The 15,280-nt window shown below is 35.1% G+C and overlaps 1 protein-coding gene across 8 annotated transcripts in view; it reads left to right on the forward strand.

Annotated features, from left to right (window-relative positions):
• Positions 1-15,280, forward strand: part of LOC145297921 (uncharacterized) — a 209,600-nt gene that overhangs the window by 93,002 nt on the left and 101,318 nt on the right. For all 8 annotated transcript variants that reach the window (XM_080144859.1, XM_080144485.1, XM_080144663.1 and 5 more), the window contains 2 exons: positions 5,243-5,303; positions 9,663-9,776. In XM_080144859.1, the coding sequence (XP_080000985.1) occupies positions 5,243-5,303; positions 9,663-9,776 (175 nt within the window). The remainder of the gene's footprint in view (positions 1-5,242; positions 5,304-9,662; positions 9,777-15,280) is intronic.

Below are 15,280 nucleotides of genomic sequence, written 5' to 3' on the forward strand. Positions count from 1 at the left end.
CTTGGTCTTAGATGAATTAAAGGTAACCAGCCACCTCTTTCCCCACTGTACCACGCACTCAAGATCAGAGGAGAGAGAATCAGAGAGAACATCATCATTTACGGCCTTTGATGTGTTGCCATAGATGGTCGTGTCATCAGCATAGATGTCAACGAAAGATTTTAGTATGTGTTTTGGGAGATCATTGATGTAGATCAGGAAGAGAGTTGGGCCCAGTATGGACCCCTGAGGGACTCCAGCATTAATACTGTGGGCCTCTGATTTCTGCCCATCAACAACTACTCTTATGAGCCTATCTGAGAGAAATGACTTAATGATAGAGAAAACATTTCCAGTTATACCGTAGCTGGAAATCTTGTGTAGTAGGCCTTTATGCCAAACCTTATCGAAGGCCTTTGATATGTCGAGAGCAATTGACCTAGAAATGAACCCTTTGTCGAGAGATTCGCTAATCCTATGAGATATAACCATTAGCACATCTGCGGTAGATCTTGCAGAGCGGAAACCATATTGCGTGTCGCTAAGAAGGTTATTTCTGCTGAGGTGGTTGACTACTTCTCTATTTATTGTGGATTCCAGCAACTTACTCATGACACACAGGAGACTTATTGGTCTGTACTGAGAGGGGGATGACTTATCACCTGAATTCTTCAATACAGAGCATACTGGTGAGGTTTTCCAGGGTGTTGGAAAGCACTTCTCCTTAAGGCAACGCTTAAACAGTTTGGAAAGTATGGGGGCAAGTTCTGGTTGTAATTTTTTTAACACTATAATTGGAATACCGTCGGGACCAGTTGCTTTACTGGAGTCAAGGTTCTTGATTAGCTTGGCGACCTCACGCACAGATATTTGTATGTTGCATAGCATGTTGTCTGTTATAGGAGGGAATATGGGGAGTTGATGGCCTTCGTCACACAGGGTAGAATTTGCCGCAAAGTTTTTGGCAAATAATTTGGCCTTGTCGAGATGACCTCTGGTCCATTGATAATGGTTGGGATAGAGCGCACGTTTCTGTTCAAGATCCTATTTGCTATTTGCCAAAACCAAGCCGCTGCTCAGCTACTTTGGACTTAACGGATTGCGCATATAGTTCTCTTGCATTTTTTATTACTCTTTTACAGTGGTTGCTGGCGGTTCTGAAAGCAACTTTAGTTTCAGTGCATCTATTACGTTGGTAGCTATGGAAAAAGTGATTTCTGTGTGCGATGGCAGCAGCACATTCTGGGGAGAACCATGGCTGGCTGTTAGGTTTTTGTTGGAATTTTTTGGATGGTAGGAATTGGCCTGTGCCTACAAGTAACCATTCGGTCAGATCTGATACTATAGAGGACACATCCTTTTTAAACATGGAATGGAGAGGGAGATCAGATATGAAACTCAAATATCTTTTCTTTTGCAATCCATAGTATAAAAAGTGTTGCACAGCAAATTCACTCTCTCCTTTTTCACTGAAGTGGCTTTCAGAGACACTCCACAAGATGCCCCTACTCTTTCTCTTTTTCATCCAGGTCTTACCTTGATGAATATACCACACAGCATACACGCTTTTTTTTAAACCTACTATACACGGTATGTAAGACTTTCCTCTTTGCTTAGACATATAAATGCACACACAGTGGTGAATGCAATGATCCCGAACCATGATTAAGCAATGGAAGTGTTTCCGACGTGACTCACCCCGACTAGAAAAGGGTCCGTGCAATTTGAAGAGCAGAGAAATGTTTACATCACGGATTGTGAGTGGGTATTTCATTGTAAAGGCGTAGCCAGGAAGGATCAAGAGGTGGAGGAGTTCAAATATTTGTAGCAAAAATTTTGCAAAATATAATGTTTTGTTCATTTCGTTTTGGTGAAGTTTTGTTTTGTTCATTTGTTTATAATAATTAGAGCAACCTAAAAATTGCAACTAATGCTCAGTGAATAATTTTATAATGTGAAATTTAAATATTTTGATTGATTTATGAAATTTTCTTATATAATTTTTTTTTTTTTTTTACACGGTGGTCACCACTTATCAAGGCCCGGAAGCCACTCAAGGATAAGGGTTATTGCAAGTACATTACGTTAGTGTGGAGATTTGATAAAGTGTTTACTTAAGGGGGCGGTTCATTAGGAATTTGTTAACGTTGGACTTGAAGACATCCAAGTTGTAGTCAGGTGGGAAGCAGGCATACGGAACAGAGTTCCACAGGCGTGCAGTTCTAAGAAAGAAGCTTTGTTCATGGAATCCACGTTTTGATTTAGGCATAGATAAAGAGTGGGGGAAATTTTTCACAGTGGATTCAGCTAGACAGGTGTTTTTCGTGAAAGATTGGTGAGGGGGGACCAGAGACTGGAGCTCAGACGAGCACTTGCCATAGAAATAACGATAAAACAAGGATAGGCTCACAACGTCTCTTCTGTGGGAGAGAGGTTGCAGGGTAGAGAAAAGGGCATCCCCCACTAAGCCACGAAGTCTATTTTGTACTCTGTCAAGGCAGGATAGGCTGTTTTTAGCAGCTCCTGCCCAGATATGGCAGCAGTATTCCATTCTTGGACGTACTTGGCTTTTAATTACTTTGTTAAATTCCTCAACCTAATTAATAAATGTAATTTTTGGGTTACCTTAATTACCACTTTTCATGTTTCATAGTTTTTTGGTACCTTTTGCTACATTTTAGTTGTAATTAAGTACTTAAAGATGTATGAAGGAAAACAAAAATTGAATGAAGTGAAACAATACAAATGTTTTGTTTCCGTACAAAAAATAAACAAATCCAACCTGCAAACTTCCCCTATAAGTAGGTAAACTTCGCAACGTTATTGTGAAATGGCAAGCGCAATCGATTTACAAGCAATAAATAATTCCCCCCCATAGCAGGTAAATTATTTACAACAAAGCAAATACCTGCCTATCTCTGGCTGCCCTACTGGCCCTTTAAATTAGATAAACATCAAAGCACAGAAAACACAGCTGGCTACGCTCTTATTTTATGGATTATAAATATTAGTTCTAACAGAAACGATTTCATGGTGCCTTTATTTTAACATTCAGAACAACGAGTCCAGAGATATATTTATGCAAATGAAGTTGGTTACATATGTCGGATTTAAGTGAAAAAAGAAGATAATTTGCATTTTGGTGTGAAAATTGGATTCATCTGATCTTCATGTTGTGAAGAGCAGAACAGGAAGAAGGAGAAAGAAGAGAAGGGAGGTAAAATGTTGAGTGAGTGTAAGACGTTTTCATTTAATTCCGTGAAATGTATCTTTAACAGTCTGAATTAAAGTAAATAAGAATTAAATCAATCTTAGATAACCCTTCCATGATAGACTTTTGTGATAGATCAATATATATCAAGAAGCCGCGGTTGCCCGGTGCTGCGCTTTAAAGACGTGGCAAAACGGGATCTGATCACTCTTGGCATCGATGTGAATGTGTGGGATGAGATAGCTGAAGATAGACCAGTAAGGGTGGCGAAGGACTTGAGAACCTTTGGTTTGAGAGGCTGGTGTAGAGAAGACAAAACTAGTGACTACGTTTACTGTTGCTTGCATAAATCTTTCATAGATTGCTTGCCATTATTATTAATATTATATATATATATATATATATATATATATATATATATATATATATATATATATATATATATATGCAACATACTGTATGTGGATGATTAGATCGATATATATATATATCGATCTAATCATCCACAATATATATATATATATATATATATATATATATATATATATATAGGAAAAGAATAAGGCATCGAGGATGAAGTCACAAAAACTATATATTGATAAATATAGAATGGTTCATTTATTCAATAAAGGTATACAAACATTTAGTTGGGGGATAGAGGGGACTCTTTATGCCAAGGCATTTCGAAACCTAATGCTTCTCATCAGAAGAGTAGAGAAGATGCTAGGTAATATAATGGGATTCATCAGGAACAAAATAAATCGGTAAAATTATAGATTATGTTAGAGGGAGTTATATCGAATTCTAAGATAAAGGAGTAGCGTATTATATAGAGTTTAATGCAAAAAGGTATATATGGTCTCTATCATAGTCTTAAATGTAGGTAGTATATGTTTTAAGGCTCAAGGGGAGGTATAATATGGATGGATTGTAATTCTATTTTATCAAGGGGAGGTATAAATGGATGGATTGTAATTCTATTTTATCTATGCAGGGGTATTTTATTGAAAGATACAACCGAGATGACAACAGTGCTTTGAGACGGTGTATAAATTTCAGGAAAAATATTATGATAATGACTTAAGGCGAAAGGATGTATTCTAAGCAGAATTGAACAAAAGTGACGGTTATCCCAACATTATTTATAAGAAGGCTATGGTATAGCATGGTGTTATGAGGATTAATGAAGGTTGTGGAGTGGATCACATGGGGCGTCATGCATCAGAGTTTTAATTTAGTGAAATAAGTGTCAACTTAAAAAAAATTCCTATAAGACCTGGTTAAGAAAATCAATTTTTGACAATTCACTAGCCGCACCTGAAAGACACCAGAACGTATGCTATACATCTCCACCCTGGCAGGATTAGAAAGCAAATCACAAAAGGACCCAATGGCTCACATACCAATTTCCTCAACTCATGCACATCTATACACATACATTAAAAAGAACAAAGCAAACAAACATACACACACAATTCTATGCTGCCAAATACTTGCATATGCATATTCACCCTATGAACATATTACCTAGGGACTACTCAACTTCTTTACTCCCAACAAGTCTTGTACTAGAAACATTTTCATTACTGAAAATAACTTTTTATTCTTATCTCTTGTATAAAATGTCTTCTTGCTCAAATTTTTGTATTTACAAAACTTTGCTTATGTTTTAGTTAGCACTTGCTATTATTTCAGCGATTTATTTTATTCACCATTCATATTAATGTCAATGTCGTTCTCAGTTATACTTCAAAATGCTATTGTCATCCAAATATGGCCTCTACCAAAGCCAGGAACCACACCCCACTTTCAAAGCCATGCTTTCACACACACGCACACATCATTTGCAGACTCTCACAAGCAAATTCTCAATGGACAGAGATTCATGTTTGCAAACAATAACTATTTTTTGTGTGTTATCACATACATATATAAAGCTAGTGGTGTTATAAAACATTGCCTGGAAACCCGAAAATCGAATATTTAATTTAACTGTTTTTTTTCTAATTGATTACATGTGAAGACATATTACTTCTATTTTTTCTTTTTTAGGGAACAGCGTTTGCGCCTTAATGAAACAAGCGATGAATAAAAAATATGGAAGACATGCACAGTATGTGTTTATTTGTTTTCCTTACATTTATTTGCGATATCCCAAGATGAATCCTAACAAAACAGATTTCCACAATTTACCTTTTTTTTCATATAACGTTCGCCTTTTATGATTATTCCCATTGGATCAATTATTTAACTGAATTTAATAAACTACTTCTTTTCAACTAGTTGTAAAATCAAAATATGTGACCAATGAGTGATTTTCAATATGCATTTTGTTTTCATATAGAATAACCCCAATAACTATTTGTAATACACCCAAGTCAAATAAACTAGCTATATTTTAATTTTTTAAAAGTTTTTATTTTATTTTTATTTATTATTTTTTTAGATTCCATAGAATGCAATCTTTTTCTATTACATCTAATTTTAACCTTAAGCCGATGCTTTACGAATAAAATCAGATTTTTATGATAAGTACCCAGTGACTGGCCAATAATATATTATATAAAGACATATTGTTTTTTTTGTTTTAATGAACTTAATAACCTGTCCGTCTCCAGTTATGAGTAGAATAACAACTTTTGTTCAATGAATCGTTTACAATTAACATCATGCTTTCGTTATAAATAACCACAAAAGACCATTTTAAACAGATTTTTTTAATTACATTTTCACCCAAAACAAGGCACATTGCCACTTTGGTGTAGGGGGCTACTATCAGGGGCAACAACTACTGGGGTACTATGTAGGGATTTGGGCAGCAAGATGTCGGTTCACGTTGCACTTCTGCACGTCAGTAGAGTTGGGGAAGCAGGGACCTGGAATGGAATTCTAAAGTCTAGCAGTTTTGGGGAAGAAACTACTGAAGTAGAAAGAGCTTTTACATCTAGGGATGTCTACAGTGTGGGGGTGGGATTTTGCAGCCTGTCGGGTCTGTCGAGGGTGTTCACATCGTGGGGGCACAAGTGCTTGCAGTTCATTAGAGCATTCACCATTAAAATACTTGTAGAACACGCAGAGGGATGCAACATTTCGTCGATGGGACAGAGGCTGAAGCTTAGATACCAGTTTAGGGCCTATCAGATTTGCGACTCTCTTTTGAACCTTGTCAAGGAGCGAGAGACTAGTAGCAGATGCACCAGCCCAAATATGACAGCAATACTCCATACATAGGCGAATGGTGGCCTTATAGACGTACAGGATACTTTCGGGTGTGAGTAGTTTTCTAGCACGGTAGAAAGAGCCCACCTTCCTTGCAACGACCCTGGCAATGCCTTCAATGTAATTGTTCCAACTCATGTTTCCTGTGAACGTTCGGCCAAGGAGTTTGAAAGATGGACTCTCAGATAAAGAGTCGTTGGCCATTGCTATAGGTGGTAGAGAACGTTTCTTGTAATTATTGAATGAAACTAGTTTAGTCTTGGCGGCATTGAATGTGACCATCCATTTTTGACCCCATTCCACTACAGATTGGAGGTCATCCTCTAGTGTTTCTGGCATTTTTTTAGATATGTGTTCATTTGTTTTCCTGTCACGCCTGTTATAGAGTGTGGTGTCATCAGCATATATACCCATCTCAGAGGCAATTTTGTCGGGGAGGTCATTTATGAATATCAGGAACAGTAGAGGTCCAAGGATAAACCCCTGGGGCACTCCCGCATTTATATCATATTGTTTAGATGTACGACCGTTGAGGACAACCTGGATTTTTCTCTTATCTAAGAAGGATTTAGTTATGTTAAGTATTCTACCAGTGATACCATATGATCTAATTTTCCTGAGGAGACCCTCATGCCATACCCTGTCAAAAGCCTTAGATATATCTAGAGCTACCACTCTGCCCTTCCCCGCTTTGTCCAGTGAATGGTATATACGTTCAGAGATTACAGTGAGGATGTCTGCTGTGGAATGGGCTTGTCTAAATCCATATTGTTGGTCAGTCAGAAGCTTAGCATCTGTAAGGTGATGAACTAGAGCATGGTTAATTAAGGTCTCAAATATTTTGGCAAAAAGTGGGAGGAGATTAATGGGGCGATAATTTAATGGGTCAGTTCTTTCGCCAGAATTCTTGAATACTGGTACCACAGAAGCAGTTTTCCAACAGCCCAGAAAGCAAGATTCATTAAGGCATTTGTTGTAGAATTTGGAGAGAACTAGAGCTACTTCGGCTGAGCACTTTTTTAATAGCACAGCTGGGATGAGATCGGGTCCACATGCTTTTGAAGTGTCAAGGTTTTTTATGATAGCGTGTACCTGAGCAGGGGTGATTTTTAGATCGTCTAGCGTGGCGTCTGTCTGCATAGGAAATTCAGGTAGGGGGTGGTGTGGAGTTTGAGGCAAACTGACTGGCAAGCATATTAGCCCTTTTGGTTGCTGAGCAAACAACCTCGTGATTGTTGGTTAGTGGGGGAATTGTTGATTGCCCATTATTTACTACACTGTTGTAGATTTTCCAGAGGTCATGAGTTCCTAGTTTTTGTGCTTCGATGCGTTTTTTAGTGGTTTCCGTAAATTCTCTCTTAGCTGTCGCTATTTCTTTCTTAACATTACTTCTAGCTTCTATGCACTTCTGTCTGTTTGAACTGGACTTATGTCGGTTAAATCTGCGGTATGCATGCTGCCTTTGAGCAATGGCAGTTGCGCAAGTCAAAGTAAACCAGTTGGGAGAGTGGGGCTTGCTATAAAATTTCCGCATGGGAATATGCGCTTCGATTGCAGTTTTGAACCATTCAGTGGTTTCATTTGCACACTGTTCCGCAGGAAGAGAAAAAATATTTTCCCATGGGGCATCTCTGATAAGATCTCTGATGGCTTCCCAGTCAGCCTTTTTATAATATCTCGTTGTTTTGAGCACTGGCTCTTCAGTTTTGGCTCTAGAGTTTAGGGCGATGTCAACCATTATCAGTGCATGATCAGCGTTCCCAAGTGGGCTGTCGGCATTCGTTATACAATCATCAGGAAAAAGCAGATCTAAAAGTGATGCGTGTTGTTCTTCTTGGTCAGGCAAACGGGTTGGAAATGTAACAATTTGTGATAGGGAGTGAGATATAGAGAAGCTATGAGTTGTGCTGCCCGCTGCATCTGTGTAGGTAGAGAATCCAAGCCAATTTTTGTGGTGGACATTAAAGTCACCAAATACATGTACTTGTGCGCTAGTATCGAGGGAGAGTGCTGTGTCTATACTGTCAGAGACTTTGTTTATTATGGTGCAGTCCTGTGTCGAGGGAGAGTGGTGGAGAAAGTAAAAGTAGCTAATGCTGTGTTGCATGTTAAGTCTAAAGCACATAAAGGCTTGATCATCCGATTCTAGGTTTGTTTCTTTAGTCAAGGGAAGGGTATTACGAATGTAAACTCCAAGTCCATGCATGTGTCTGTCAGAGTCCTTACGGCAGAGTGGGAGATATCCAGGCATGTTAAAGTAGTTAAATTGCTTATGTAGCAGTCACAAATGAAATAAAGATCTCTTGTGAATCGAGACTGAGACCCGATAATACGAAATTACACATTTGAAACAAATAAATTAATTTCCAATTCCTGCGAATTAGCTCAGTAAAATCCAATAATGCATGTTTGAAGGTCTAAAACACGTCTGATAAAAGGAAGACGTCCCGAATACAACATTATGGTTATGTTCCCTGATCGCCTGTACAACTAAGAACATATCACATGTAAAATAATATATATATATATATATATATATATATATATATATATATATATATATATATATATATATATATACACACACATGAATTGAACTAATAAAAGTTTGTCTCTGCTTTATTGTTATTTTTATGGCAAGTGCTTGACTGAGCTTCAATCCATGGTCCTCCCCTCGCCAAACTTTCACAAGAAACACTCGTCTAGCTGAAAACACTATCAATAATTCCCCCCACTCTTTACCTGTGCCTAAACCTAAACGTAGATTCCATGAACAATACTTCTTTCTTAGAACTGTACACCTGTGGAATTGTCTTCTGTTTTCCTGCTTTCCAGCTGGCTACAATATGGCCGTCTTCAAGTCCAACGTAAACAAGTTCTTGATGAGCCATTCCACTTAAGTTAACAAATTTACCGAATTTCCATTACTAACGATTACTATATTGTCCAATTGACTACTGTACACTCTTAACCCTTATCCTCGAGTGGTGTCTGGGCCTTGATAAATGGTTATGTAAAAAAAAAAAATTGCATAGCTGGTTCCACCATCATATCTTAAGTTGCTTCAGTTTGATTCTATCCGTTAACTCGTTGCATTGTTCTGCCTTCTATAAGCCCAAATTTCTTCAATAAAGTTATTTTGAATAGTAGAAATGGACTGTTTCCTTTTTCTAAAGCTTAAACGGTGACCTAGAATTTTATTTTTAAGTAATGAATAACTTAAAGCTCATACATTTTTTGTTTATCGTTTTAGAAAGAAGAAACCCAAGAAAAAGAAAGTGAAGGATACGTTTAAGATTATGACGACTTTAAAAAAGAAATTTAAAGTAATCACAAGTGACCAAAAGGCAAAAGAAAAAACAAAACTGTAAGTAAAAAACAAACATTTTTTTTTACTTTTAATCCCATTATATAGGTAGAATACTGTGCAAGTACCTGATTTCTTATTCAAAAATGAAACTATTCGATGATTTTATGTAACTTTCTGTTGTGCTAACTTTTCCATACATCACGAGTAAGAGTTTGTTTGTTTTTTTATATGGGTACTATACTGTAAAAGCACCTTAATTTTTATTTAAAAGTCATACTACTCAATGATTTTACAAGATTTTCGGTTTTAATAACTTTTATGTACGTCACAAAGAGCGTTTTCTTCATGTGTGTATTATTCTGTACAAGTGTTAAGGAGAGGTGCGGGCGACCACTGTGTCCAGACAAACAATGGAAATCCCGCGTGATCAAAGGAACAATGTGTCGGTCCCAGGAAAGGTGACCGTCATAAATGAGATAACTGTCCATTAGCCAGACATAAAAAAAATCATTTTATATAGCTAGATGATCATCAGCCAGACATAAAAAAAAATCATTTTATATAGCTAGATGATCATCAGCCAGACATAAAAAAAATCATTTTATATAGCTAGATGATCATCAGCCAGACATAAAAAAAAATCATTTTATATAGCTAGATGATCATCAGCCAGACATAAAAAAAATCATTTTATATAGCTAGATGATCATCAGCCAGACATAAAAAAAATCATTTTATATAGCTAGATGATCATCAGCCAGACATAAAAAAAAATCATTTTATATAGCTAGATGATCATCAGCCAGACATAAAAAAAATCATTTTATATAGCTAGATGATCATCAGCCAGACATAAAAAAAATCATTTTATATAGCTAGATGATCATCAGCCAGACATAAAAAAAATCATTTTATATAGCTAGATGATCATCAGCCAGACATAAAAAAAATCATTTTATATAGCTAGATGATCATCAGCCAGACATAAAAAAAATCATTTTATATAGCTAGATGATCATCAGCCAGACATAAAAAAAATCATTTTATATAGCTAGATGATCATCAGCCAGACATTAAAAAAATCATTTTATATAGCTAGATGATCATCAGCCAGACATAAAAAAAATCATTTTATATAGCTAGATGATCATCAGCCAGACATAAAAAAAATCATTTTATATAGCTAGATGATCATCAGCCAGACATAAAAAAATCATTTTATATAGCTAGATGATCATCAGCCAGACATAAAAAAATCATTTTATATAGCTAGATGATCATCAGGCAGACATAAAAATTCATTTTATATAGCTAGATGATCATCAGCCAGACATAAAAAAAATCATTTTATATAGCTAGATGATCATCAGCCAGACATAAAAAAATCATTTTATATAGCTAGATGATCATCAGCCAGACATAAAAAAAATCATTTTATATAGCTAGATGATCATCAGCCAGACATAAAAAAATCATTTTATATAGCTAGATGATCATCAGCCAGACATAAAAAAATCATTTTATATAGCTAGATGATCATCAGCCAGACATAAAAAAAATCATTTTATATAGCTAGATGATCATCAGCCAGACATAAAAAAAATCATTTTATATAGCTAGATGATCATCAGCCAGACATAAAAAAAATCATTTTATATAGCTAGATGATCATCAGCCAGACATAAAAAAAATCATTTTATATAGCTAGATGATCATCAGCCAGACATAAAAAAAATCATTTTATATAGCTAGATGATCATCAGCCAGACATAAAAAAAATCATTTTATATAGCTAGATGATCATCAGCCAGACATAAAAAAAATCATTTTATATAGCTAGATGATCATCAGCCAGACATAAAAAAAATCATTTTATATAGCTAGATGATCATCAGCCAGACATAAAAAAAATCATTTTATATAGCTAGATGATCATCAGCCAGACATGTAACACAAGTATCTTATTTCATGGGTGAATACTATACAAGTACCTTATTTATTATTTAAAAATGAAACTACCTGATGATTTTATGTAATTTTTTGTTGTGCTAACTTTTCTGTACATAATTTATTTGTTTTTTCATATGAGTACTACACTGTAGAAGCACCCTATTTCTTATTAAAAAGTCAGACTACTCGATGATTTTATGTGATTTTCGGTTTTAATAACTTTTATATACGTCACAGATAAGATTTTCTTTGTTTTTTTCATACAGGTACTATACTATACAAGTACCTTATTTCTTGGTTATAATACTGTGCAAGTACCTTATTTCTTATTTAAAAATGAAACTACTTGATGATTTTACCTAATTTTCTGTTGTACTAACTTAGCACAGTAGAGAGAGCCCACCTTCCTCACAGCAGCCATAGCAAATGCCTCAATGTATTTGTTTCAATTCATGTTGTCTGTGAATGGTAACCCTAGAAGCTTGAGGGAAGTACTTTCAGGCAGTGTAAAATATTAAAACTTTCAAAATATTTTGTGTCCAAAAAATAAAAATTACTTTAAAAATTTTAAATTTATTTTTATGTCAGTTTTTTGTGTTGTTCATTGCCCTATTAAAAAACAAAGAATATAAATATTTAAACTGCTGTTCATAATGTATTTTATTTTCTAAAGTATTGAGCTTGCTTTTTTATTCTGTTACTAACAGGCCACCCGATGTTGCCCAGTCATAAAATATGCTTAAATATATTTAAATGTATGCACATTTCGTATTTATTATTAAAGAAGCAATTCTTTATTGATTATTGTATTGTTCATAATGTATATAGTGATGATTTCAAAAAGTTTTAAAAAAATGACTTTGGTGCCATTAGCTAGAATCAAAACGAAGACATTCAGCGCTCCAGCCATAGTTGTTATTTAATGTGTCAACTTTCGTCATTATTGTCTGAGCTATCGTCAGATAGATAAAAAAGGCTAATAATTAAGCGATTTCAAGCTAAAAATGTATATGTATGCATGGTCAGAAGATAGTTGATTTACTTCTGCCATAGTCAATTGTTTTTCTTTGAATTTTCATCCATTGGTAGCTATTTTTACAAGCTAAAAACAAAATCGAAAGTGTTATGAAGTCCAAATACTCTATATATCAAGTTTCAAGTCTGTAGACTAAATATACAGAGAGGAGTTTGATAGAGACATTTTGCTCACACAGAGACAAGATCACTTATGTCCGTCGGGTTAGAAGGTTTTCATCTTAAATTCTATGCAATTATGCAAAATGTAAAAACTATGCATGAACAAAATTAAGTTTAATAGTTAAATGAAACCTATCATCTAATAAGAAACCATAAAAATGAATAATTAATTAATGAAGTCTTATTTTTCAAAGGAATATGTAAATTAGTTAACCTTGATGAAGTTGTTCACATATCAATGACTGAGTATATTAAGAAGTTCGTTTTAATCATTTTGAAATAGAACTTGGCTAGGGATTTTAATCCTTGGCCCGCAAAATCGAGATTAGACCATTCCTGTAATGATCTGGACCTGTCGATTTTGTGGTGAAAGTTCTAGGAGGTTCACCCTCCCAGGTTTTGCCTTCTCTCTTTCTTTCAGAAGGGGTTGGTTTATTGTCAATCGCTTGAGGCGTCCTTACCGGGGAATGCCGATGGGGCTGCCTAGGTACTTTTTGCAGGTCAGAATGCCCCTCCTTGGAGGCACTGACTTCTTAATCCCACTTTCCGACCCTAGTGTCTGAGTTCTTGCAGTGGGAGATAACTAAACAACAATTTTTAAATAGAACAAGTAGGCTTTTAATATCAATGTCAGAGCATAAAAAACCTCAAATTTATAGTTGCATATCTTCTATACATCTATAAAAGTGAAATTGTCTCTGTGTGTATGTGCGTGTGTATGTGCGTGTGTACATTTCCCTACCAAACCACTCTGTCAATTTTCAGTCAACAAAATATAAAATGAGAACATCATATGGTGTATTTCCTTATGTGTAATATATATATCTATATATAAAGTAAGAATGTGTGTGTGTGTGAAGACATATCTTTTAGGGGGTGTGATGAGGAAGGGATAGGTCAGGAGATGGAGGACTTGTAGATATGTAGCTTCAATACCATTTGCCTGTGCATTTGAGATGCAGTTGTTTGCATAATTCCCAATGTACTGCTCTCCCCACTTGGTCGAGCCTGTTCTTGTATTCCTTTTGGGCGAGTTTGCTGCATTCGCTTACTATATGGTTTATCGTTTCGTCTTTTCGTCCACAGAGTCTGCATTTGCTGTTTTCTTGTGTTTTGTCAATTTTTGCTTTGATGTAGATTGTTCTTATTGAATTATCTTGTGCTGCAGTTATTAGGGCTTCAGTTTCTTGGTTTACATGTCCTTTTTGCATCCATGTCCAGGTATTTTCGTTTTTCTCACCTTTCGTCACTCTTATGAATCTCCCATGTAGTTGTTTCTCTTCCCATTTTCTTTTATCCTTTATCTCTTTATTTTCTGTTTTGTTGTTTTTTTCCGTGTCTCTTGCTACTATAATTATCCTTTCAGTATTTTGCATTATGTATTCTTCTAGTTCTAGTTTTGTGTCATTCACACAGCTTTTATGCAAACCAGTCCTCTCCTGCCATCTTTCCTTTTCACAGAGAGTCCGTCCACATCACCCTTTAGGTGTAGTGCATTGTGCATGGTCATGAGTTTCCTGGTCTTCTGATCAAGCTGCCTCAGTTCTTCTTTTGTCCAGAGTATCTTACTAGTGATACTGCCCATGTATTTATACCTTTTATTAGGTTTCTGCTGTATAATTTCGTTTCCAGGAGTTTTCTTGTTCTCTTGAGGTATTCCTTATTATTATTATTATTATTATTATTATTATTATTATTATTATTATTATAAATATTATTATTAATATTAATAATAATAATCAGACTATTCTCTATGAACTGTTTAAATCTCTTTCTATTATTATTATTATTATTATTATTATTATTATTATTGATGTACTAGAGAAATGTTGTAACTCTATAGAATAATGAGAGAGAGAGAGATGAAGGACCATACGATAAAGTTCTTTTTTGGTTTTGTGTGGCATAAAAGTGCAGGAAGATCAGTTGTGAAATTGAACAATAAGCAAAGAGACACGAATGAGAAATTGTTCATTAATAAAATGGTTTTTGTACAATATTTTTGCGCTCTCTTCTTTTTATACAACATTAATTCATTCATTTTTTTCTATGTCTTTTTTTTAGTAGTCAGCAATAAATGTCCGATATGAATAGAGGATGCCCATAAAATCCGTGTGCACTTATAAAAATTATAGCTTATTTGTATTTGCAATAGAAATAATCAATAAAAAGAATTAGAAATAAATAAATCTATAATTTCCAAGATTTTATTGAAATTTTTAGGTTTTCGCATATCCTTCACCATTAGCAATAATGAAAACATTTGTGAACTGATTTACAATAATTTACTAAAATCACATGAGTTAGTTTAGCTTTCAAATCTTCTAAGGAATTAGGTTTAATTACACACACAATTGTTGCCATGAAAACTAATGTAGGCAAATCTGGTGAATGCAAAGGGCAATAAATTGTCC

The sequence above is a fragment of the Euprymna scolopes genome, chromosome 1 (assembly GCF_053919585.1).
Source record: "Euprymna scolopes isolate OS-2025 chromosome 1, ASM5391958v1, whole genome shotgun sequence".
NCBI lineage: Eukaryota > Metazoa > Mollusca > Cephalopoda > Sepiida > Sepiolidae > Euprymna > Euprymna scolopes.